We start from the raw sequence: 26,119 nt of genomic DNA on the forward strand, positions 1-26,119 counted from the left end.
TGAAGGTCTGCAGAGTAGTGGGTGATGAGGAAGATGAGGCTGAGGAGGAAATGACTTGTCCATGATACTTGCCAAACATGAGTGAGATGGGGTGATAATTTGAGCAGGAGTTAAGTCAGGTTTCTGGGATACCTTAGCATGTTTATGAGCTTAGATCAGAAGCTCTGCACCAGCGCAATGGTGTATGTAAATGCCCCTGCTGAGCCTTGATTCTGTGAAGTCTACCCCTCTAGCCATCACTTTCTTGTCAGTTATTAACTTTTCACAGATAGAGCTGGTTACTGAGAGGTTATGGAAGCTGCATGTGAACTTCCCACAAGGCCTTTAAACTATAAGGTGGAAAATACACAAGCCTTCTCCTGTGTAGCTGCCCCAAGGGGAGAATTTATTTAACTGGCATCCTGATTAATTTCATGTTCTATTCATCTGAGTGATTTCCAGAGGATTTGTTTGATGCAATTTGTTTCAGTGATTCAAACACATGTATGGCAGGAATAGCACATTTAAAGGTTTCATTCATTACCAAGTGTGATGGGGTATCTCCTCATTCAAGATTTTTATTGGGCAAGCCACTATGTATTTTAGATTATAAACTTTTGTGTACTAGGGGCCTCAAACATTTTCATGAATTTTTAAAAAAATGTTATTCAAGTCCTGAATTATTTAAAAAATAATAAAAAAAGACATTAAAAATGATTCTCTTTGGAGAGTCTTTAACTTGTATGAGTCATAAACCCTGAAAGCTCACAATAAATGTACTGAAGGTAAATAATGCATTATGGTAGACAGTCTCGAAGATGATCCCAGTGATCTTCTTCCCTCCTCCAGGCATTTGTATCCTTGTGTTGTCTGCTCCCACACTGAATCGGATTGACTTGTATAACTAGTAGGATTTTGTAGAAATAATATGATTTCCAAAGCTGGGCCTAAAAAAACATTATGGCTTCTGTTTTGTTCTCTCTCAGATTACTTCCTTGGAGAGAAACCAGATAATATGTTAAGAGGACACTCTTCCTAAGGAGAGATCCATGTGGCAAAAAACTGAGGCCTCCTGTCAATATTCAATGTCGAACTGAGACCTCCTGCCAACAGCCAATGAGGAACTGAGGACTCCAGAACAGTCAGCGTGCGATTGAGGCCTCTAGTTAATAGCCAATGAAGAATTAAGGCCTCCGGAATGGCCAATGAGCAACTGAGGCTTCCAGTTAGCAGCCATTGAGAGACTGAGGCCTCCTGCCAGCAGTCTTCATCAACTTGCCAGGCTAATGAGCAGCCCCTTCTGCAGCCCCAGTCAAACCTTCACATGGCTGCAGCTCAGAAGGACGCCTTGACTATAACTTTATGGGAGACCCTGACCCAGAACCACCCAATCAGCCACTCCAGAGTTCCCCACAGAAACTGTGACATGATAAATGTCTGCTGCTGTTCTCCACTGCTAAGTTTTGGGTAAATTGTCATACAGTAATACACAACTAATACTTATAGGATAATTTTATTATGAAAGTTTGGGTTAATCTATCACTTAATAGAATATGCATGTGTGTGTGTATTAGTCACTCCGTTGTGTCTGACTCTTTGCAACCCCATGGGCTGTAGCCCACCAGGCTCCTCTGTCCATGGAATTCTCCATGCAAGAATATTGGAGTGGGTTGCCATTTCCTTCTCCAGGGGATCTTCCTGACCCAGGAATTGAACCTGGGTCTCCTGCATTGCAGGCAGACTCTTTACTGACTGAGCCACAGGGAATATGCATTCAAGGATGTTAATTTTTGCAGATCAATCAGTCTCCCTGCCTTTCTCATCTGTAAAGTGGAGATCAGAGCCTGCTTATCTGGAATGTTGTGAGGATTAAGTAATTTCATATGCAGAGCCAGCAGGAAATGGAGGAAACATACAAAATACTGGCGTTCAAGGTTTCAGAAGGGAGGCTGGAAGGCATTGTTGATGACGATTTCTCACTGAGATCTCCAACAGTTCTCTGCCCTTATGTCATATGAAAGGGCTCTGTAAACTGTGGAGTGCTATATAAATGTTATGTATTAGTTTTATTATGGTATTAGTTCTGGTATAGGAAACAGATTTCTGTTCTCAGTTACATATACACTAAACTTCAAATTAGACAAATAAACACTGGATAAATAAGACAATCTTATACTTATCAAGAGACACAGATATTACACCACTTAACTGTAGATAACCCTCCTGCTCTGTATGGCTGATTTTATCTCTCAGTGTCACCATCACTGGTGGTGTTCAGTGTTCACTATCGCTGGAGAGAGATGATGCCAAGACTTACGTCTTTAGCTCCAAAATCTACCTAGGTGTTAGGTCCACTGGAAATATCTGTATCTGCATTTTCTACCTCATAAAACAAGTCCTTAATTTAAATCATCATATTCCCCTCCACAACTGCTTATCTTTAGTGCTATCCTGCTCAGGCAACCGGATATCAAACCTAAGACTCATCAGCTCCTGCCATTCACTCAACCTCAGACCATTCCGTTCTCTCTACAGGGCCTTTCAGAGCTGACCTCTCCTTTCTCACTGCCACTGACCTGGTTCATAAACTTGATAATTCGTCCTGGGGTTATTTTCTATAGGCTCCCAACTGATTTCATCAGTTTTATAGATGGTTTTTCCGTCCTTGTGGTCTAATCCCTGTTAAAGATTAAAATACACATTCCCTCATATGAAACTGATGACCCTGGAAGACTTGGTCATGACCTACCTTCTGCTACAACCCCTGAAACAGCATACAGAACACTGACCAATTATGCCAGGAATTGGGCCTCCCCCTCCACCTCCCTGAGCCTGATGTTTCTACTTCCTGGAATATCCTATAATGTCCTTCCTGCCCATCAAAACTCTATTCATCCTTCAGAGCTTAGCTCAGATGCAGGTCCTTCTGTGATGTCTCTGGCTTTGTGTCACCCCCCATCCAACTTCCCATTTCCTCCGGAATTAATTGCCCTTCTTTCTATGCTCCTTTAGCTTTTGGCTTCCCTCATTGCTCAGTTGGTAAATAAACAGCCAACAGTGCAGGAGACCCCAGTTCAATCCCTGTGTTGGGAAGATCCCCTGCAGAAGGGAAAGGCTACCCACTCCAGTAATTGGGTCTGGAAAACCCCATGGACTGTATGGTGCATGGGGTTGCAAAGAGTTGGACACAACTGAGTGACTTTCACTTTCACTTTAGCCTTTTATTTGTTCTTTTGCTATAGCACTAACTCCAGTGTTTGGTTTATAATCAGTTGCGTGTTTATTTCTTAACTTGATTGTTTTCCTTTAGGACAAGAGGTGTATCCTGTGCCTCTGTCTGTCTCCTCATGCCTCACAGTGCCTGGAATACAGATGCTTGGGATTGACTGGACATAAACTTGTGTAATATCCCCACCCTCCTTAAATGCTAAAGAACACAAAATCAATTTTAGTGCTGCTAACACTGAGGGCAAGTACAACCAAGAACAGAGCTTTTACCAAGTATTTACATTACAGGTGACAACCTAGAAAACTATTACCTTAGAAAAGTGGGTGATAAATTAAGAGAGGCTTTCAGAATAATGAACATGTACTTTGCCCTAGTTGTGCTTCATTGTACCAGAGATTCTACTTGAAGAACAAAACACGGAAGTATGGTGCACGCCTTACTTCTCTCTAAAACTGGATATAGGACTTCACCTGTGAGGAACCAAAACGGACGGTAATCTCATAAAAATGGAACGTGCAGGGTCTAACTTTTTTCTGAGAAAATATATCTAGTTGAACACTAAAATGTCACATCTCATGATGATTTATTTATATAAACTGAGTCGATATTGTTTAAAAGCTGTTTCAGACTTGGGGTTGATGTGGTTTCATGGAGAAACATTAAGTATACACCCACTTGTAGCATATTTCAGTACTTCATTACGGAAGTAGTTCCTTAATTGAGGTAATGGTTTCTGGTCTTTTCAAATAACAGGCACATAAATGCCTAGCCAGTGATGACTCACCAATAACGAGCAGGGCATTTGTATCACAACTCAGAATCTTATGTCACTTCTAATGAAAAGAAAATGTTGTGCATGCATACATAGGTATTTATGTGTATGCATATATACAAATAGTGGGTATACATGTATGTATATGTACACACATGCACATACATATGTGTATGTCAACATGTACACATACATATAAGGCATTACATATATGTACCTGTGGCACGTCTTGTAATTTTACAACCAGACATAGTCTTATCTCCAAAATATGCTCTTTCTTCTACCTGCTTCCATCGGTGTGTAATAAAGTCTGTCATAGAATCTTATCAAGCTTCCCTTACTGCACACCAATTTCTCAGTCGCCAATTCTGAGCGTGCGTTCACTCGCAGGCGTTTTATCTGCCCTGCTCTGAGAGGTATTATTAATCACATCCTGTTGCTAGGATACCTGAGAATGTTCATTTATGTCCGATGTTTCTTTGGCAAAATGCACTATGAAGGAGGCATAGAATCATGACAAGGGAAATTACTGTGCACGTGCCACTCATTAAAAAAAAAAAAAGCAGCAAGGGCAGGAAGAGTAACATGGCTACCAGATAATACAATGTGAACTCTTACGAATTCTTTTTTAATACCACTTTGTTTCACTTAGCTTTTAATGGAAAAATGCTGGCAATATTTCTAGATAATGAGAATCCGCAGTACTTCTTTACTTCTTAGGAAAAGTGGAAGGAGGTAGGGTTTTAATTTTGTTTACTTTAGAAAAGGGGCTTTAAGATTTACTTGCTTTGGATGCCTCCATGAGAGATGGGGTTACTAGGTTACAGTGCTAGTTGATTTTCAGAGATAACCCAAACCCCAGGTCACCACTATTGTCATGTTTAGCTATTTTAATGAAAGACTTAAGAGAAAAGTAATCTACAGAATATGCATTTGGGTAATGGGAGAAAAAATACCTTTATCAATATCTTTAAAAATTACTGTTGTTTTGGATATTAGTATTCCAAAAATTCCTGCTTATCTTTGTAACATGAATATATAAAATTCACCTAAATGCAAGATTTTCTTAGTCAATCTCTTCCCACAGGAAACGGCATGATATATAAATGCGGACTTTGGAGTTAGATGGATTGACTTCTTGTCTTAACCATGGTACCTATGGCTATGTTAACCCTGGAAAGTAATCATAGAGGATTTCCCCAAAACTTGTTCTTTTCTGTTTCCTCCTCCTTTTTCTAGTACGGGGTGTGTGTGTACAAGATACACACACACACACACACCGCATACTGGAAAAAGGAGGAAATAAATGTGTGTATATATATGTATATATACACACACAATATCTGTTTATCGATATATTATCTACCTATTTCTACCTAGCTACCTCTTATATTTCAACTGAAAGCAGAAACAATTTGAGTTTTATTTCCATTATTTTTCTAAGTGGTATTAACAGAGTTCTATTATTGTAATCATGCTAATAACAGTAGCTAATGTTTATTAAACAGTATCTGTGTGCTCACTGCTGTTATCAGCACATTATACATGTTAATTTATTTTATTTTCATAGTATTATGAGGCTTGTATTATGTATTATGAATATTTTATTATGTTTATGAATATAATTATGTATTATGAATTTTTAACCTATTTTCAGGTAAGAAAACATGGTAGAAATTTCTTAAATAACTTTGCCAAATCACTGATGTACTAATGGCAAATAAATAATGAGAGGACAAAAAATAGTTGGTGTGAAAAGGTAGAGAGGAGTAAGGAGTGTGATATCGATCCATAAGCTGTACATAATCAGTCTCTAGGTTTGAAAGTTAGCTTGAATAAATTATTTTGAAAAATATTTGTATAGACTTAAAAAACTAGCTGTCTATTATTTACCAGATTATTGGCTTGAATGAATGAACTGCTTATTTTTAACTGCTAAGTACCTGATCACAGTATTTCAGGAGCAGAATGTCAGAAAGACCTTCAGATTTTGAACTTTTTTTTAGTAGATTAGTATTTTTTTAGTTGTTATTCCATCGGTAAGTTGTGTCTGACTCCTTGCGACCCGACGGACTGCAGCATGCCAGGCTTCCTTGTCTCTCACCATCTCCCAGAGTCTGCTCAAACTCATGTCCACTGAGTCAGTGATGCCATCCAACCATCTCATCCTCTGTCATCCCCTTCTCCTCATGCCTGCAATTTGTCCCAGCATCAGGGTCTTTTCCAATTTATTTAGTACCTACTATGAATTTGGCACTCTAATAACACTTATAAACTCTTCACAATGAGCTGAAAGCTATTTTAGGCTTGGTGTTATATGACATCATGGAAAATACTAAATATATAATATATATCCATTTATATATTACATTTCAGTACTGAGGTATAGAAGTACTTCCAAGATTGAAGTGATTGCTTCTCATCTTTTAAAACCACAGGTACATATGTGGCAATCCCAATGATGTCCCACCAATAATGAGCAGGGCATTTGTATCAAAACTCAGTATCTTATGTCACTTCTACTGAAAAGAAAATTTTGTGCACACATATAGCTGTATGAATCTCTCGACCCAAGGATCGAGTCTGGGTCTCCCAGGCTTCAGGCAGATTCTTTACTGTCTGAGCCAGCAGAGAAGCCCATGGATGTCTTCAGTTCAGCTGCTTAGTCATGTCCGACTCTTTGCTACCCCATGGACTACAGCTCGCCAGGATTCCCTGTCCATCAACTCCTGGAGCTTACTCAAACTCATGTCCATTGAGTCAGTGATGCCATCCAGCCATCTCATCCTTTGTTGTCCCCTTCTCTTCCTACCTTCAATCTTTCCCAGCATCAGGGTCTTTTCAAATGAGTCAGCTCTTCGCATCAGGTGGCCAAAGTACTAGAGTTTCAGCTTCAGTATTAGTCCTTCCAATGACTCTTCAGGACTGATTTCCTTTAGGATGGACTGGTTGGATCTCCTTGCGGTCCAAAGGACTCTCAGGAGTCTTCTCCAACTCCAATTCAAAAGCATCAATTCTTCTGTGCTCAGCTTTCTTTAAAGTCCAACTCTCACATCCACACATGACTACTGGAAAAACTATAGCTTTGACAAGACAGACCTTTGTTAGCAAAGTAATGTCTCTGCTTTTTAATATGCTGTCTAGGTTGGTCGTAGCTTTTCTTCCAAAGAGCAAGTGTCTTTTAATTTCATGGCTGCAGTCACCATCTGCAGTGATTTTGGAGCCCCCCAAAATAAAGTCTCCCACTGTTTCCATTGTTTTCCCCATCTATTTGCCATGATGTAATGAGACCAGATGCCATGATCGTAGTTTTCTGAATGTTGAGTTTTAAGCCAACTTTTTCACTCTCTTCTTCAACTTTCATCAAAAGGCTCTTCAGTTCTTTGCTTTCTGCCATAAGAGTGGTGTCATCTGCATATCTGAGGTTACTGATATTTCTTCCAGCTTGTGTTTCATTCTAGCCCAGCATTTCTCATGATGTACTTTGCATATACATTAAATAAGCAGGGTGACAATATGCTTACTCCTTGATGTACTCCTTTCCCGATTTGTAAATCCTTTCCTGTTGTTCCATGTCCAGTTCTAACTGTTGCTTCTTGATCTGCATACAGATTTCTCACTTATAAAAATAGTAGGTATACACATATATATGTGTGTGTGTATGCATATATATTGGGGGCTTCCCTGGTGACTCAGATGGTAAATAATCTGCCTGCAATGTGGAAGATCTGGGTTCGATCCCTGGGTTGGGAATATCCCCTGGAGAAGGGAACGGCTACCCACTCCAGTGTTCTGGCCTGGAGAATCCATGGACAGAGTAGACTGGCAGGCTACTGCCCATGAGGTCACAAAGAGTTAGACCCAACTGAGTAACTTTCACTTCATGCATATACATACATATAATGCATTACATATATGTACATGTGACACACCGGAGAATGTCACAAAATGGCAACTCATTCCAGTATTCTTGCCTGGAGAATTCCAGGGACAAAGGAGCTTGGAGGGCTACAGTCCATGGGATTGCAAAGAGTCAGACACGACTGAGTGACCAACACACACACACAAACACATGTGACATACATCCTGTAATTTTACAATCAGACATATACTAATCTCCAAAACATACTTTTTCTTTTGGCTTCTTCCATTAGTGTGTAATAAAGTCTGTCATGGAATCTCATCAAGTTTCCCTCATGCATACCAATTTTTCAGTCACCAATTCATGGAGTAGATGAAAATGACTTCCATTTTCCAGTGGAGAAAGAGTCTCAGAATATTTTTTGAAACAGCCTCAAGATTCCAGTTAGTGACTAGCAGGATTAGACTATGAACCCAGAGATTTGCACTTTTTTCTGAGCAATATAAGTGATTTGGGGCAGGTCTATAGAATGGTGAAGGGCTCTTCTGCTTAATCAATGTGCATCATTTAACCTCTTTAAATTGTATTTATCTGGCAATGGGGTTAATACTAGTTCCTACTTCACAGGGTAATTGTGAGAATTAAACAAAATTTTAATAATAATAAAATTTAATTTACATTTAAATTAAATATAATTTAATAATAATCAAAATGTTTTGAGTGCATAATGCAATCACATTTACAAGGTTCTCACTTCACTGCCTGGGAAATAGCAATGTAACATGTTGCCAGGTAATTCTCTTTATGAATGTTCCATGTCAGGCGTTCCCTGGTAACATACAATATTTCTAAACATTCTCAAGGTCAGTGGCTTTGTTTACACAAATATTAAAAGTTCAGCCTTTGAGAGTTTCTTGATATTTTTACCATCACTTCTGTCTCTCTTGCTTTCCCTTAGAATTTCTAAGTGAGAAATAGCTTTTTACTTCGGTGAATTCCTTTTCTCTCCTCCTCATGCTGTAACTCTCCAAATACAAACTGGTTTGATGAGACACACACTGACATGGCAAGACTCTCCCCAGTTGTAAGCTCAGATGACATGATATTAGAGCCTAGGGTGTGAGGTCCAAATCCCTGCCCACATCTGGTACTGACCAGCAGCTATGGAACTGTCAGCCGTCATGTGATCTAAATAGAAAGGGAGAGCTTTTCTAGAAACCAGAGGACCTCATTGCCAGAGATAAGCAGATGATACCACTCTAATGGCAGAAAGCAAAGAGGAACTGAGGAGCCTCTTGATGAGGGTGAAGAGGAGAATGAAAAAGAACTTGAAACTAAACATTCAAAAAACTAAGATCATGGCGTCTGATCCCATCACTTTCTGGCAAACACATGGGGAAAAAGTGGAAACAGTGACATATTTTATCTTCTTGGGCTCCAAAATCACTGTGGACGGTAACTGCAGGCATGGAATTAAAAGTCACTTGCTCCTTGGAAGAAAAGCTATGAAAAACCTAGACAGCATATTAAAAGCGGAGACATCACTTTGCTGACACAGGTCTATCTAGGCAAAACTATAGTTTTTCTAATACTCATGTGTGGATGTGAGAGTTGGACCATACAAAAGGCTGAGCACTAAAGAACTGATGCTTTCAAACTGTGGTGTTGGAGAAGACTCTTGAGAATCCCTTGGACTGCAAGGAGATCAAACCAGTCAATCCTAAAGGAAATCACCTTGAGTATTGACTGGAGGACTGATGCTGAAGCTCCAGTACTTTGGCCACCTGATGTGAAGAGCTGACTCACTGGAAAAGACCCTGATGCTGGGAAAGACTGAGGGCAAGGGAAGAAAGTGACGACAGAGGATGAGATAGACTCAATGAACATGAGTTTGAGCAAACTCTGGGAGATGGTAAAGGACAGGGAAACCTGGCATGCTGCAGTTCATGGGGTCGCAAAGAGACATGATCTAGTGGCTGAACAACACTGCCAGAACTTACTCCTTGAAACTGTTTGTAAGATCTTGAACAAGTAACTTGACTTTTCCAAGATTCAAAGGTCCCTTTAGTTAGGTAGGTAAATACTGTCCTCCAATAATACTGAAAGAAATTGTACAAATAGTACTATTTTAAGTACTATACTACAGGGCAGGAATAGAGGTGCCACTGTAAAGAGCAGAAAGTTGAAAAACAACTAAGACCTGTTGTATATATAGTACAGGGAACTCTGCTCAATGTCATGTAACAACCTAAATGGGAAAAGAAGTTGAAAAATAATACATACTTGTATATGTATAATGGAATCACTCTGCTGTACGCCTGAAATGAACACAACCCTGTTACTCAACTATGTGGGCATGCATTTGAAAAGTGAAAGTATCAGTCGCTCAGTCATGTTCAACTTGTTGTTACCCCATGGACTGTAGCCCTCCAAGCTCCTCTGTCCATGGAATTCTCCAAGGCAGGAATACTGGAGTAGGTTGCCATTTCCTTCTGCAGGGGATCTTGCGGACCCAGGGATCTAACCGGGGTCTCCCGCCATTGCAGGCAGATTCTTTATCATCTGAGCCACCAGGGAAGCCCCGTGCATGCATCTACTCCAATATAAAATAAAAAGTTTTAAAAATGACTGTTAAAACTGCACGGTTTCTATTTGGTCAGTTGTATAAAAAGGCAGAGGAGTTTATTATTGACATCTGGATTTATGTTGATGCTGAAAGGGCACTGGCCTCAGGAAACACTGTGATGAGCCTCCGTGCGCCTGCGGACCCTCACTGCCATCCTCCAAGTTTAGATAAACTCCATTGGCTCTTTTGTCCGTTTCTATGTGCTGAGTTGATGTGTCGCTAGGATGCTTAGGTAGAGAGAGCAGTTATGAGCACACTGCCTGCTGTGAGCTCCAGACAGTGTGGACTGAGCCACAGAAACTGGCCTTCGGAAACATATCAGTACCAATAGATCTGGGCCTCCGAGGCTGGCCGTCTGCCTTGGCAGGGCTGACACTCCATCTGCGCTCCCCAGCCCTGGGGTCTGCCATCCGTCATCGTGCGGACAAAGCCTGAGAAGAACTGAATACTCAAAGATTTTTCCTGGGCTGACCCCTCTGCAGAGAAACAGGAAAAGCAGTAGGAGAAACAAGTTTTATGTTCTCTTGAAAATTTTCAAGTACAGAATATCTTCCCACTTATCCACTTAACAAGCACATAATTAATGTGACAAGCAATAGTTCCTTTCAGATTCCCAACTTTGACCTGGGTGAATTAAATCTTAGAGTAAAACTTCCGATATTCAGAACCTCATTTTTGAAGCAGTTATTTGTTGGCACATAAGTTTTTTCGTAGACTTTTAGATACTGAAGTCAAATTAGGAAAACAACAACAACAACAACCAAACCCAGTGATAGCCAGGTATTAACCACCTCTGGAAAATGGGAACGCTAGTTTTACTCATATAGGCTTCAGTTTCTGACCAAAGCAGAGATGTGTGCATTTGTACTTTCCTTTGTACAATAACATGTTTCTTGTACATTAGATATGAATAACTATTCTTAAGTGACAGAATATTCTAGATGTCCTTGGAATCTTCATTATATAAAAGAAACAAGAGTGAATTATTTTGCAAAATAAATAATATATTCATAATACACTTATTGGGCTTCCCTGGTGGCTCAGCTGGTAAAGAATCTGCCTGCAATGCAGAAGACCTGGGTTCGATCCCTGGGTTGGGAAGATCCCCTGGAGAAGGGAACAGCTACCCACTCCAGTGTTCTGGCCTGGAGAATTCCATGGACTGTATAGTCCAGGGGGTTGCAAAGAGTCAGACACAGCTGAGCGACTTTACTTCAGTCACTTCATACTTATTCATTCCTGTGCTAGAATAACAATGACCATGCTTTAAGAGGTGGAGTCAATTTTCTTCCTGCTGAACTGTCCAAGCCTTCATAAATTTCTTAAAGGGTAGATTACACTGGAACTGCTAGTTTTTAGGCTTGGGACCTGAAAATCAGGTAGCTCCCATTTCCTGAGTCTTTGATATTTGCTCTGAGAAAAGCTGGTCACAGTAAGAGTTTAGAGAACCCTGAGAGCACCATTCTGTGAGGAGGTTCAAGCTAGCCACACCCACAGGCCCAGTGGAAAGCAAACTGCCTGAACCAAAAATGACCAACAGCTACTGTTCCAGCCATGCCAACCTAGGGGCCAAACATGTGTGGTAATGATGCCATCCTGGAAGTGGATTTTCCATCTCCACTCACCTGAGTGAACACCACATGGAGTAGTCAGATTGCCCAGGAATTTTCCAAATTCCTAACCTACAAAACTGCAAGCAAAATAAATGTGTTTTATACCACTAAGTTTTGGCATACTTGTTACACATTGAGAGATAATAAAAACAACTGCTTTTCTATTCTGATAGCAAGAATATTTATTGATGTACCGATCAATATGAGCGGCCCAGGTGGCTCAGTGGGTAAAGAATCCACCTGCCATGCAGGAGATGCAGGAGGCACAGGTTCGATCCCTGGGTCAGGAAGTTCCCATGGAGGAGGGCATGGCAACTCCCTCCAGTATTCTTGCCTGGAGAATCCCACGAACAGAGGATCCTGGTGGGCTACAGTCCTTAGGGTCGCAGACAGTGGGACATGACTGAAGCAACTGAGTGCACACACACACACACCTATCAACACATACTGATTTTTTTTCCATTAAAGCAAGGTTCACCTAGATTCCTTCTTTCCTAAGATGGCTTGTTCAACTATACCTATAGATATATTCCATTATCCAGCATTTTAGCATTTAAACATTGCTTTTCACAAAAAACCCTCTTATTAGTAATAGTGTGGTTAATTTATGTAGAATCTATGTAGATTAATATATACTTTGGTTTTATAAAAAGTATTACAATATTACCCTTTGTCCAGGTTATCAATCAAAAGTAAAGTGGAGACTCGCCCATTATGTAGCATCTTTTCAGAAGTTGTAAACCATCAAATGAGGCATCCATTTGAAACAACAATATTTAAATATTCATCCAGGCTTCAAAAACTTTCTCGTTTATGGCTGGAATTATACAGAAATCCTTTGAACTGAACCACTGAAAACATTCAACAGCCATTTCTGCTAAATAATTTAAAATTATCTTTCTTACCCTGGGTAGATTGACTTTTAAAGGATAAACTGGTAGAATCTATATTGAATTAAGAGCTTTAATATTATTTAGGGTTCATTTTCTGTATGAAGGCAACAAGGGGAAACATTTCATTAAGAAAGGTAATGATACGAGGCCAGTCAGACCCAATGCTTGTGAAGTCGGAGTTGATTCACTTTAAACACAATTTATTTGGCTCACGGACACAGTCCTGCCCAGCTTTTCATCTGAAGGAAACGAGCATATTTCACTACTCTCTCATCCTCTTAATCATCTCCTCATTAGCCTGTGAAGAAAGCTTTTCGGGGCCAGAGGTGAGCTTCATTTTACTCTTTGAGATGTCAGCACCATTTTCATTCCCTCTAGCCCTGAGTTTTTCCTTTTTTAATCTTTAAAAAAATCCTCATCGTACTCATCTTTTCCTTCACACTGACCTGCATCAAAGGTTTGGGCCTCAGCCATTTAGGGAAGCTCTTATTTCACAGACAGAAGGAAGACAAGGAAGAACGTGTGCTTAGATGAGTGGCTATGAATTTACTGCTTTCAGGCTTTGCAGCGTACTTCGTGATCTGGTAAGACTATCCTCTGTAGACTTGGTTGACTACTCAAGTTTACCAGAAAAGTCGATAATGATCTAGTCCATTTTATGTGTAGGGGAGGAGGCTCGCCGATACCTGGGTCCCTCAGAGAAAGCAACGAGAGAGAAACGCTGTTGAGCCCCTGTGGTGTGAAGGGTGGGACGCTCAGTACTTTATGTTCGCAGTGCAGTGTAAGAGTGAGCAGAAAGGGGGTGGACCTAAAGGCCGTCATACAGAGTGAAGTAAGTCAGAAAGAGAAGCCAAATATCGCATATTGATGCATCTTTGTGGAACCTAGAAAAACGGGACGGAGCATCAGAGGATCAAAGCAGAAATACAGACACAGACGTAGAGAACAATGTATGATACCAAGGGAAAGGGTGGGTGTGGGAGGAATCGGGAGACGGGGATTGACTCGTATACACCATGAGTACTACGTACAGAATAGATAAGTAATGAGAGCCTTCTGCACAGCACAGGGAACTCTACTCAACGCTCTGCGGTGGCCTGGATGGGAAGGCAAGCCAGAGAAGCGGGGACATACGTAAACGGAAGAGCTGATTCACTCTGCTGGACAGCGGAAACGGACACAGCGTGCTGCAGCGATCAGGCTTGTGCTGTGTGCTCGGTCGCTCAGTCTTGTCCGACTCTTAGCGACCCCGTGGACTGTAGCCCACCAGGCTCCTCCGTCCATGGGATTTTCCACCCAAGAGTACTGGAGTGGGGTGCCATTTCCTACTCCAGGGGATCTTCTTGACCCAGGGATCAAACTCAGGTCTCTTGCGTCTCCTGGACTGGCAGGCGGATTCTTTACCACTCACTAAGCCACCTGGAAGCCCATAAAGCAACTACACTGCAATAGAAATTAATTTAAAAAAAAAAAGGTAAACAAGAAATTCACAGTCAAGGGAAGGGCTGTGGAAAGTAGAGACTGTCAACTGGTACAATGGATGCAGCCTCCAGCAGGGGCTGGAGTGGGCCTTTACCTAATAATAGAGACAGAGGAAGACACTCCAGGAGGGAAGGGAAATGAATATCATCTGAACACCTAAGGCAATAAGCTATTTTCTGGCGAAATCTTTCATTCGTGTTCAGTGTGAGATGCTGATTTCAGAAAAAGCAAACTGACACGGTGCAGAGGGAAGCTCCCTTTGGTGCAGTTTACCCTGACAGATGGGGCTTCCCACGTGGCACTAGTGGTAAAGAATCCGTCTGCCAACGCAGGAGAAGCAAGAGACCTGGGTTCGATCCCTGGGTCGGGAAGATTCCCTGGAGGAGGGCATGGCAACCCACTTCAGTATTCCTGCCTGGAGAATCCCACGGACAGAGGACCCTGGTGGGCTACAATCCATAGGGTCACACAGCGTAGGATGCAACTGGCGCAACTTAGCACGCAGGCGCCCAGAAAGACAGGAAGTGGAGCATCCCTGCAGAAGGGGCGCAGGCAGACGCAGGAAAGGAGTGGGCGCATTGAGACGCATCTTCTCACCAGCCTCAGCCACTGCAAGCTCAGATCTGCACAAGGCTCCGAGTCTGGCGCTTCTGGGGAGGGGAATAACTTCTAGCTTGTTGACTGCAGCAGGCACAGCTGAGTGCCTGCCCTCCAGTCATGCCCCTCTCGTTCTATGCTGGTACTCGGCCCTCCAATCACAAGGATGACACGGATGAAACATGACTGACATAACGTAATCATCATGGTCCCATTCCCCTTGCTTTAGGTGGTCATTTGACATTTCTAGCCAATGACATGTCAGATGAATTCTTTTGAAGAATTTCATGGCAAGGTTTCCCATGCCAATAAAAAATGACAGATAGGGGAAAAAATCACATTTTCTTTCAGTGGATGTTGTTGCATCTGGGAATGATGCTTGGGACAGGAGGATAACACCACCCACTGGAAGGATGATTAAAGGGAACAGATCCCAGGAAGATGCGTCAAAGGCTCTGAGCTCATGTACCACAGAACCACCTCAGCCCTGGATTTCTTTTTATGGGTTATCTAAGCTTTTTGTGTTCAAGTGTCATTTTTTAGGTACTTGCAGCTGAAAGCATCCTATATTGTACACAGGTCAAGCACAGAATAATGGTATCCGATGCTAAATAAACTAGGAATGCAAAATAATTATTTAACTACATAATGAATATTGTTAGTCACTCAGTTGTGTCTAACTCTTTGTGACTCCATGGACTGTAGCCCACCAGGCTCCGCTGTCCATGGGATTTTCCAGGCAAGAATACTGGAGTGGGTTGCCATGCCCTCCTCCAGGGGACCTTCCTGACCCAAGGATCAAACCCACATTTCTTATGTCTCCTGCGTTGGCACTAACGCCATTTGGGAAGCCTGCAGAAATGATGAGCCTGTAAACACAGCCTCACTGAATTCTCACAACAGTCCAAGGGAAGGAAGGAGAAGGTATTTTATCCATAGCTTATAACTGAGCAAACAACAAAGGCTCAGAGAGCTGAATTTGCCTAAGTTTACCCAGTAAGGGTTAGATTCTGGATTTGAATCCAGGACTTTCAAAGATCACACTGTTTACCACATATGATTCCTCCGATTTTTCTGTACAAAGCTGAAAGATACAGATTATTTTAAATTAGCCTTTTTATTTGTAAAGTCTCCAATTTCCCATCTAAAACTCTTAGCAAAGCTTACTCTAGGTGGGTAAAATACAAAAATGAAATTCAATTGATTTCTTTATAAATGAATCATTGTTAAATTTATCTGTGTATTAAAACACTCTTAATAAACACTATGCTGGTAAATAAAGTGGAACAGGGTCTTTTTCTTCTCACATGGTCTTATAGAATAGATATGATCCACTGTCATTTGTATAAAATGTTCTCTGAAGTTTTTTGGAAATGGGTCAATTCTATTCTTTTTCCTTTGTTGTGCAAAATATGAAAGTTTTATTTTCCATAACATTATCTGAATTGGTTGCTTACATAGCCCCAATCTGTCACTTTGATTTTAAATTCCCCAATTCACTATCTGTTATAGATTTCTGAAAAAAGTTACAAGGTGATTTGCATTTTAGGGGGTGAATTTTAGTTTTTTTATCTTCCAGTTGAACCAATCATAATTAAATCTGGGTGAGGGCAGCGGAGGGGAGGCCAGCGGGGTGGTAGACCTTTCTAGTGTTGCTTTCACCTTTCCTGGGGTTGCTCTGGAAAGGGAGACGTCATTTCCACGTGTGTACGACCGACTTATAGGCTTCCCTGGTGGCTCAGTGGTAAAGAATCCGCCTGCAATGCAGGAGGCTTGGGTTTGATCCCTGGGTCAGGAAGTTCTCATGAAGGAGGAAATGTCAACACACTCCAGTATTCTTGCCTGGGAAATTCCATGGACAGAGGAGCCTGGTGGGCTACAGCCCATTGGGTTGCAAAGAGTTGGATACGACTGAGCGACTAACGCAACAATAACACAACCCACTTTTACTCTCAGGAATGCCTGAGAGATTTCTCCCAGAATACTGAGTATCTATAGAAAACACTTTGATAACTTTTTTTTACACCATTGTGACATTGACAAATATTTTGGAGAAAAAAATCACACATGAGTATTAACAGGCAGGGTAACATCAGTTCCTGAGAAACTGGCAGGAAATCCTGAAAAAGTGATAACACAGAAGCAGAAAATAACTCTTTCATTTCAAAACATGAACAAAATGTTACAAAATCGAGATCGCACACCTAAAAATGAGGTGTAACAGCCACACCTTAAAATGAAGAGAAAAATCATGTTGTGAGCTCTGCCATCATTTCCACGGAGTCAGCCTGATGAAGCCAGGTTGTGTCTGGCTGGCTTCCAACAATATCTATCCAACCAGATGCCACCAGGATTATTAACACAGATGCACAAATCTTATTCCTGAGATTCAAAGTGGTGACATGGTGGAAAGTACCATTTGGGCTTTAAACCAAACGACCAGGGTAGCTTCAACTCAAGACAGTTCAAAACTGAGTGTCCAAATGATGCCCCCATGGCTGGGTGAACTATTCATCTAAAGAAATATGGTTGGTGTGTATTTTTATTTTCTTGCCATTTCAGAAATATTTGATGGAATTGCATATGACATCATAAACATTTCTAAGAAGCATGGAATGTAGAGGTTTCTGGTGTTCAGCTGATCATGCCTCTGGTGATGAGGCACATTTTCATTCTCTGGCTGGTCCCCAGAGACTTTCGCTTAATCCCGTATTCAAGAGGACACTGCTCGGGGTGAAGCTGGCACTCACGGGTACATGTTCACCCGACAATGCACACACAATTTGAAATAGACTGCCAGCGGCATAGGGCACGAGGAGAAGAGGCCAGAGCTGCTGGGCTATTTGTCATCTCAAGCACTTCAAGCATTGCACACCACCTCCTTAGCAGGACACATGGGGTATGTGTCCCCTAGCAAGATGTTTAATGCACACAAATAAGGGCTGTAATGTATCCACCCGAGGGGAGAGACAAGACCCACCACTGGAGCTTTTCTTCCTGCATTTAAGGGGCAGAAAACTCTTCAATAAACATCTTACCATTTCAACCTTAAGGCTGAATAATTCCATGGAATGGAATTAAAAAGATATGGCTGATTCATGTTGCTGTATGGCAGAAACCATCACAATATTGTAATTATCCTCCAATTAAAAATAAAATAAAAAAATACATGGAAATTGAAAAGGTTTGCTGGTGATGTATATTCCACAGTCAGCTACATTTGGTCTGACTCTGGTCTGCTTTCAAAGGAATACAAAGGTCTTTGGGGTTATTTTTTCCCAATTCTGGAAAAACAAGAATTTTAGACCTTATTTTTATTATCTTGCATCTTTCATAACCACCGTGTGAAAATAAACATGCTCTGAAAATACTTAGGTAATGAAATAGGGTTTGCTATTAAAAACAAAACAAATGGCAACCACTTTTTGCCTTCCAAGGGAGTGGCAGAATGCCATCGCTAGGGAAACTGGTTCTTTAGGAAAATTCCCTGGTGCCTTAAAAACCCATTTTGGTTATGAAAGTGAGATTTCTGGGATAGTTTAGTTGAGAGCATGCAGAAGAGGAAGGGTGGAGTTTTTGTATAATGAAATAAGAGGAACTGTGGAGCTATTCATTAATTATTTTTGAGAGCTTAAATAACTCTGAAGAAAGTACAAGGAAAAATGGTCTAAAAAGGGAGGGGTAGGTTCAGGTTTATATATGAATATAGTGATCGGTTGGAACCTAAGGAAAGATACAACCATTAAGAAATTCCCTTTTAGGAAAAGGCCAAAAAAACACTTAGAACCACAATGACCACTTTCAATCTAAGTTGTTTTCAATTCTGTGGCATGCTGAACTTCATTCTCTGAACCACCGAAATCAATGAAAGTTAGTTAGGCATGATGGTATGGCATGAGAATGGCAAATGGTTTTGGACTGATACACTGTGTGGTGTGTGGTTCTCAGAGATACAACATGGACTATGAGGCCAAGAACAGAATGGAAGAGCTGATGAGCGGAAGAAATGATAAGCCCCCTGGGGTGGACAGAGGACGCTGGACTTTGCAGGAGGTGGGGAAAGAGTCTGCTTACTTGGTTATCACAAGAATGGTCAACCTAGAGTAGCACCAACATATATTGATATTGTTGTGTTGGTCGCTCAGTCCTGTGTGACTCTGTGACCCCATGGACTGCAGCCTGCTAGGCTCCTCTGTCCATGGGATTCTCCAGGCAAGAATACCAGAGTGGGTTGCCATTCCCTTCAAAGGATCTTCCTAACCCAGGGATCAAACCCAGATCTCCTGTATTGCAGGCAGATTCTTTACCGCCTGAGCCACCAGTACCATATTTAAAATAGATAGCTATAGGAAGCTGCTGTATAGTGCAGGGAACTTAGCTCTGTGCTCTGTGATGACCTATAGGGGTGGGTGGGAGGGAGGTCCCCGAGGGAGGGAATATATGTATACATAGAGCTGATTCACATAATTGTACTGAAGAAACGAACATAACACTGTAAAGCAATTATATTCCAATTAAAAATTTTAAAAAAGAAGGGTAGAAGAATTTTGAATCTGGGCAAGGAAATAAAAAGGTTAAAAACTATAAGAAAAAAAGGCCCTCATATGCAGGATGGATGACAACAAGGTTCTACTGTATTTAACACAGGGAGTATATTCAATAGCCTGGGAGAAACCATAATGGAAAAGAAAATGAAAAAGAATAGCAGAAACTAACACGACATTGTAAATCAACTATACATCAATAAAACTTTTAAAAAAGGAAAGAAGTCTTTTCTTAGACTGCTCCTATTGATTTGCATGTTTTGATTATTAACTTTTGGGTGTTAATAGGCAAAGTAAGGGGATCATTTGGATTCGGATCCTCATTCTCCCACTTAAAAGTTACAGGATCTGGGTAGATTGCTCTCCCCTAAGTATTTCTATCTTCTCATGTTTAAGACAGAAGCAATAAAACTAAACTCTTGGGATTATTATAAAAACAAGAAGAAACGCTGACTATTATATTCTCAATAAATGCTAAATCTAAAGTCACAACTTTAAAGCCATGGTGAAATAAAAATCAATATGATTCCAGCAAACCTGGCAGGATCCCACTATCCCCAAAATGCCTAAACTATTCACATACTTCCTACATTCATTATTTAATGAAGTGCCTTAAACAGTTCTGGAGAAGGAAATGGCAACCCACTCCAGTATTCTTGCCCAGCGAATCCCATGGACGGAGGAGCTTGGTGGGCTGCTGTGCATCGGGTCGCACAGAGTCTGACACGACTGAAACGACTTAGCATGCATGCATGCATTGGAGAAGGAAATGGCAACCCAGGGCCAGAGGAGCCTCGTGGGATGCCGTTTATGGGGTCGCACAGAGTTGGACACGACTGAAGCGACTTAGCAGCAGCAGCTTAAATAGTTGGTGATATTTCACACACAATTTCATGTAAATCTAGTTGTATTTTTTCATTAATGATGTCTCATTATATATTCTAAATTATTTAAATTTCATATGTATAGTTATTTTGTTATTAAAAAGATAAATAAAGATAGCTGTAAGTTGCTATATAACACGGGGAGCCAAGCTTGGTGCTCTGTGATGACCTAGAGGGGTGGGACGAGGGGAGAAAAGGGAAGGTCAAGAGGAAGTGGATATATATATACATATAGCTATGGCTGGTTATCACTGCTGTATGGCAGAAACCACATGATATTGTAAAGCAATTTTCCTACAATTAAAAAATAAATTTAGAAAAGATTAAATAAGTCTCATGATAGTTTGCAAATATCATGACTTCCAGGAAACCAGCACATTCAGTAAAGATCTTCAAATCTTACTAATGATTATTTCTAATGAAGCCTTACATTTCTGTAGTGGTTTCTCTTTCATGTGTATGATCTCTTTTGGGCTTGAAGTCTCTTATTTTTTAATCATTTTTCAATTGGAGGATAATTGCTTTAACAATTGTGTTGGTTCCTGCCGTATAACACTCGAATCAGCCGTAGGTATACATATGGCCCCTCCCTCTAGAATCTCCCTCCCACCTCCCACTCCATCCCACCCCTCTGGATTATCACAGAGCACTGTTATGAACTTCCTGAATCACACAGCAAATTCCCACTGGATGCCTCTGATTTTTTGTTGTTATTGTTAAGACTAAATTTTCTATGTTCAAGACATTAAATTCAAGTAGTATGATCCAACTTTCTAATTGCCTCTTGAAGGTAAGTACCATTTATCACCTTACCACCCGATCAATATTTTCCTAGTTCAACCAAAGTTTCAAATTCATATACTCACCTATGGGAAGGTCCCCTATTGGTTATTTGGTTGGCAAACTGTACTGACATGTTACCACTACAGACATTTTTTTTTTTTAATCTTTTTAGTTCAATTTTGTTTAGGAGATTAAGCATCTCTTTGGAGAGCAAAATACCTAGATCAAAACTGACACTGCATTAAATTTACAGGGCGATGCTTTCTGGTTTGGTAGTTATGCTTCAATAATATTTTGTGGCAGTAACAACACACTACTATCTGACATTTCCCCCCCTCTTTAGAAATCTAAAATGGAAGGAAGAAAACTAAAGAAATAGAAAAAGCCTTTTTACAACAGGGTCAAGGAATTCAACTATTGTTACTAACTCAATTTTATTAATTTCAAAGCAGGGATAGTACCCCAAATATTTCTCTTTCATTTATCATTTTTATGAAAAAGTCAGTGTTTCTAAGTATGTGCCCATCTCCATTTTTCTATAGGTCCTGAGCACCACTTTATAAAATTAGAATTTAAAAAGGAGTAGTTATGGTGAGTTTAAGAGTGTTAAATCTAATATATGTAGATTGGCAGGCCACTTGATTATTTTGGGAATATCTATCCAGTTTTTAGTTTAAGAAGCTCCTCTGCCCCTCAATCATTTTACTGCAGCAACATTAGGGCATGATCTGAAACACAAAGCAGATTCTTTTTTATAATCTGTGAGAAAACAAGCAAGCTATAACTATTGCATATTATATTACTTTGGGGACTCTTTAAAAATGATCCATTTTCCCTCTCTTCCATACTCAGAAGACTCTCATAAATGATTACTTCTCCAACTGCTTGTTTTTCTCTCTCAACCTCAATCATCCCCCTACAAGGAACAATAATGAAGTGATGATAAGATCCCACAGACAACACAAATATTTTGTGGAAGTTAATCTGGAGAAAGTAAGAGGAATAAAGAGAGACAAGGATAATTTCTTTATGAGATACAGTTCCAATTATTTGTTTTCTAAAAGTGGTTTCTGACCACTGAACAAAGTTACACCAGTCATACCCCAAATTGTCGAAAAGCTTCAAGATTTTCTGTTCTTTTCAAATCCACAAATGAATGCTGTATATAAATTAGTGCCACGTCCCCATAGTCCCTAAGCTTTCTAATATACCTTGCGGTCCCCTAAAATATCTTCATAGCTCAAAGAAGCAATTATGCCATGTAGAGCACAGTCTTATCTCCACTTCTCTGGCTCAATATGTTTGAGAGACAACTGCAAGCACTTCTAAGAATTTTTTATAAGCCCTTCACAAGGAAAAATAAGAAAAGATGTAATTTTTAAAGAACCAGAATGAAAGATTAGGAGTTCAGGATTAACAGATACATACTGAAGAAAGTGAAAGTACTAGTCACTCAGTTGGGTCCAACTCTTTGCAACCCCATGGATTGTATAGCCTGCGAGGCTCCTCTGTCATGAGATTCTCCAGGCAAGAATAATGAAGTGGGTTGCCATTCTCTTCTCCAGAGGTTCTTCCCAACCCAGGGATCAAACCAGGGTCTTCTACATTGCAGGCAGATTCTTTACCGACAGAGACACCAGGGAAGCCCTAGGTATACACTACTACATATAAAATAGATAAATAACAAGGACTAACTATTTAATACAGAGAACTCTACTCAATATTTTTTAATAACCTATAATGGAAAAGAATCTGAAAAAGAATACATATATGTGTATATATACACTTGTATAACTACATCACATTGCTATATTTGAAATAGGGCTTCCCTGGTGGCTCAGATGGTAAAGAATCCACCTGCAATGTGGGTAGACTTGGGTTCGATCCCCTGGAGAAGGGAACGGCTATGCACTCCAGTATTCTGCCCTGGAGAATTCCATGGATTGTACAGACCATGTGTTGCAGAGTCAGACATGACTGAGCAACTTTCACTTTCACACTTGAAATATGTGAAACTATTCACTGTCATACTTGAGACTAACAAAACATTGTAAATTAACTATACTTCAATAAAAAAAATTTAAAAACCAGAATGATATAAATTTTTTCCCCAAAGTCAATCTTATTCCCACACTCATATTAAACACAAAATCAACATATTGCACTGAGCATGAACTCATGATGGATTAAAGATGTCAACTCTTATACAGATAGTAGGACAATAAGTCTGCTATAAGTAAGTGAATGTACTCTAGATCATCTGTTGATATCCTAGAAGTTATAGGCAGTGAGACTAATTTCTAAATTCCAGCTATACTAATTCACTGTGATTTTTTGATAAACTTGCCTTAGATGGCTAGATGAAAAACTTCCTGTTTTTCAATGTAAGTAGCAACAACAGGAAGTAAGACAGGAAAATGAAGATGAAGCAGATACATGAAAACCTCTTTGGGGGACTACCCCATTGAGGAGAGAACCACCAGACATGTATTGCAACAAAATGAATACTGATCTAAGTTGAATATCAGTAAACCAAATAGTGTAGTTCCTATTTCAGTCCAGGAAGAAGTTCAAAACAAATTATTTCAAGAATGATGAGTTAAATAAATCAGGAGAACACAGCCTGGCACTTAAAGCGCCAGTGCCTTTGACATGTTAGTGACTTTAAAATCAGTTATTTCATGAGAAGAAGCTTCTTGTCTCAACACTCTCTGCCTATCTTGGCATGTAAAGAGTTAATAACAGAAAAGCTAATGTCTGCTCGAGAATAAATCAAATAATGACAGTTGTCTTAAATTATATTTAGAACTCTCTTATAGCTACGATCTGCCCAAAGTTTGACAATTAACACTGGTCCCAGTAAATTTATTTCTCACAAGCACTAGGTTCACATGTGCTTTAAGGACTTCATACTTAACCTCTGCTGCTGCTGTCTTAAATCCTTCAGTTCAGTTCAGTTCAGTTGCTCAGTCATGTCTGGCTCTTTGTGACCCCATGGACTGCAGCACGACAGGCCTCCTTGTCCATCACCAACTCCCAGAGTTTACTCAAATTCATGTCCATCATGTTGGTGATGCCATCCAACCATCTCATCCTCTGTTGACCCCTTCTCCTCCCATCTTCAATCTTTTCCAGCATTAGGGTCTTTTCTAGTGAGTCAGTTCTTCCCATCAGGTGGCCAAAGTATTGGAGTTTCAGCTTCAGCATCAGGCCTTCCAATGAGTCTTCAGGACTGATTTCCTTTAGGATGGACTGGTTGGATCTCCTTGCAGTCCAAGGGACTCTCAAGAGTCTTCTACAACATCACAGTTCAAAAGCATCAAATCTTCAGTGCTCAGCTTTCTTTATAGTCCAACTCTCACATCCATACGTGACTACTGGAAAAACCATCGCTTTGACTAGATGGACCTTTGTTGGTAAAGTAATGTCTCTGCTTTTTAATATGCTGTCTAGGTTGGTCATAGCTTTTCTTCCAAGGAGTGAGTGTCTTTTCATTTCATGGCTGCAGTCACCATCTGCAGTGATTTTGGAGCCCCCCAAAATAGTCTCTCACTATCTCCATTGTTTCCCCATCTAATTGCCATGAAGTGATGGGACAGAATGCCACGATCTTAGTTTTCTGAATGTTGGGTTTTAAGCCAATTTTTTCACTCTCCTCTTTCACTTTCATCGAGTGGTTCTTTAGTTCTTTGCTTTCTGCCATAAGGGTGGTATCATCTGCATATCTGAAGTTATTGATATTTCTCCTGGCAATCGTGATTCCACCTTGTGCTTCATCCAGCCTGGCATTTCACATGATGTAGTCTGCATTTAAGGTAAATAAGCAGGGTGACAATATACAGCCTTGATGTACTCCTTTCCCGATTTGGAACTAGTCTGTTGTTCCAGGTCCAGGTCTAACTGTTGCTTCTTGACCTGCATACAGATTTCTCAGGAGGCAGGTCAGGTGGTCTGGTATTCCAATCTCTTGAAGAATTTCCCAGTTTGTTGTGATCCACATAGTCAAAGGCTTTGGTGTAGTCAATAAAGCAAAAGTAGATGTTTTCTGGAAATCTTGCTTTTGCAATGATCCAGTGGATATTGGCAATTTGATCTCTGGTTCCTCTGCCTTTTATAAATCCAGTTTGAACATCTGGAATTTCACAGTTCATGTACTATTGAAGTCTGGCTTGGAGAATTTTGAGCATTACTTTGCTGGCATGTTAGATGAGTGCAATTGTATGATAGTTTGAACATTCTTTGGCATTGCCTTTCTTCAGGATTGGAATGAAAAAGGACCTTTTCCAGTCCTGTGGCCACTGCTGAGTTTTCCAAAATTGCTGGCATATTGGGTGCAGCAGTTTCACAACATCATCTTTTAGGATTTGAAATAGCTCAATTGGAATTCTATCACCTCCACTAGCTTTGTTTGTAGTTATGCTTCCTAAGGCCCACTTGAATCTTCACATTCCAGGATGTCTGGCTCTAGGTGAGTAATCACACCATTGTGATTATCTGGGTCATGAAGATTGTTTTTATATAGTTCTTCTGTGTATTCTTGCCACTTCTTAATATCTTCTGCTTCTGTTAGGTCTATACCATTTCTGTCCTTTATTGTGCTCATCTTTGCATGAAATATTCCCTTGGTATCTGGAGAAGGCAATGGCACCCCACTCCAGTACTCTTGCCCGGAAATACCATGGATGGAGGAGCCTGGTAGGCTGCGGTCCATGGGGTCGCTAAGAGTCAGACATGACTGAGTGACTTCAGTTTCACTTTTCTCTTTCATGCATTGGAGAAGGAAATGGCAACCCACTCCAGTGTTCTTGCCTGGAGAATCCCAGGGATGGGGGAGCTTGGTGGGCTGACATCTATG

At 40.5% G+C, this 26,119-nt stretch overlaps 1 protein-coding gene across 4 annotated transcripts in view; it reads right to left on the minus strand.

Moving 5' to 3' along the window:
- Positions 1–26,119, minus strand: part of CHST9 (carbohydrate sulfotransferase 9) — a 280,158-nt gene that overhangs the window by 153,889 nt on the left and 100,150 nt on the right. The window contains exon 1 of one of the 4 annotated variants that reach the window (XM_070452778.1): positions 4,265–4,404. The exons of 2 other annotated variants lie outside the window; for them this stretch is intronic. In XM_070452778.1, the coding sequence (XP_070308879.1) occupies positions 4,265–4,274 (10 nt within the window). In that variant the 5' untranslated portion in view covers positions 4,275–4,404. Of the gene's footprint in view, positions 1–4,197; positions 4,405–26,119 lie in introns of those variants that run through there. One more of the 4 variants, XM_070452776.1, reaches the window with a different exon arrangement.

Source organism: Odocoileus virginianus, chromosome 22 (assembly GCF_023699985.2).
Source record: "Odocoileus virginianus isolate 20LAN1187 ecotype Illinois chromosome 22, Ovbor_1.2, whole genome shotgun sequence".
Taxonomy (NCBI): Eukaryota; Metazoa; Chordata; class Mammalia; order Artiodactyla; family Cervidae; genus Odocoileus; species Odocoileus virginianus.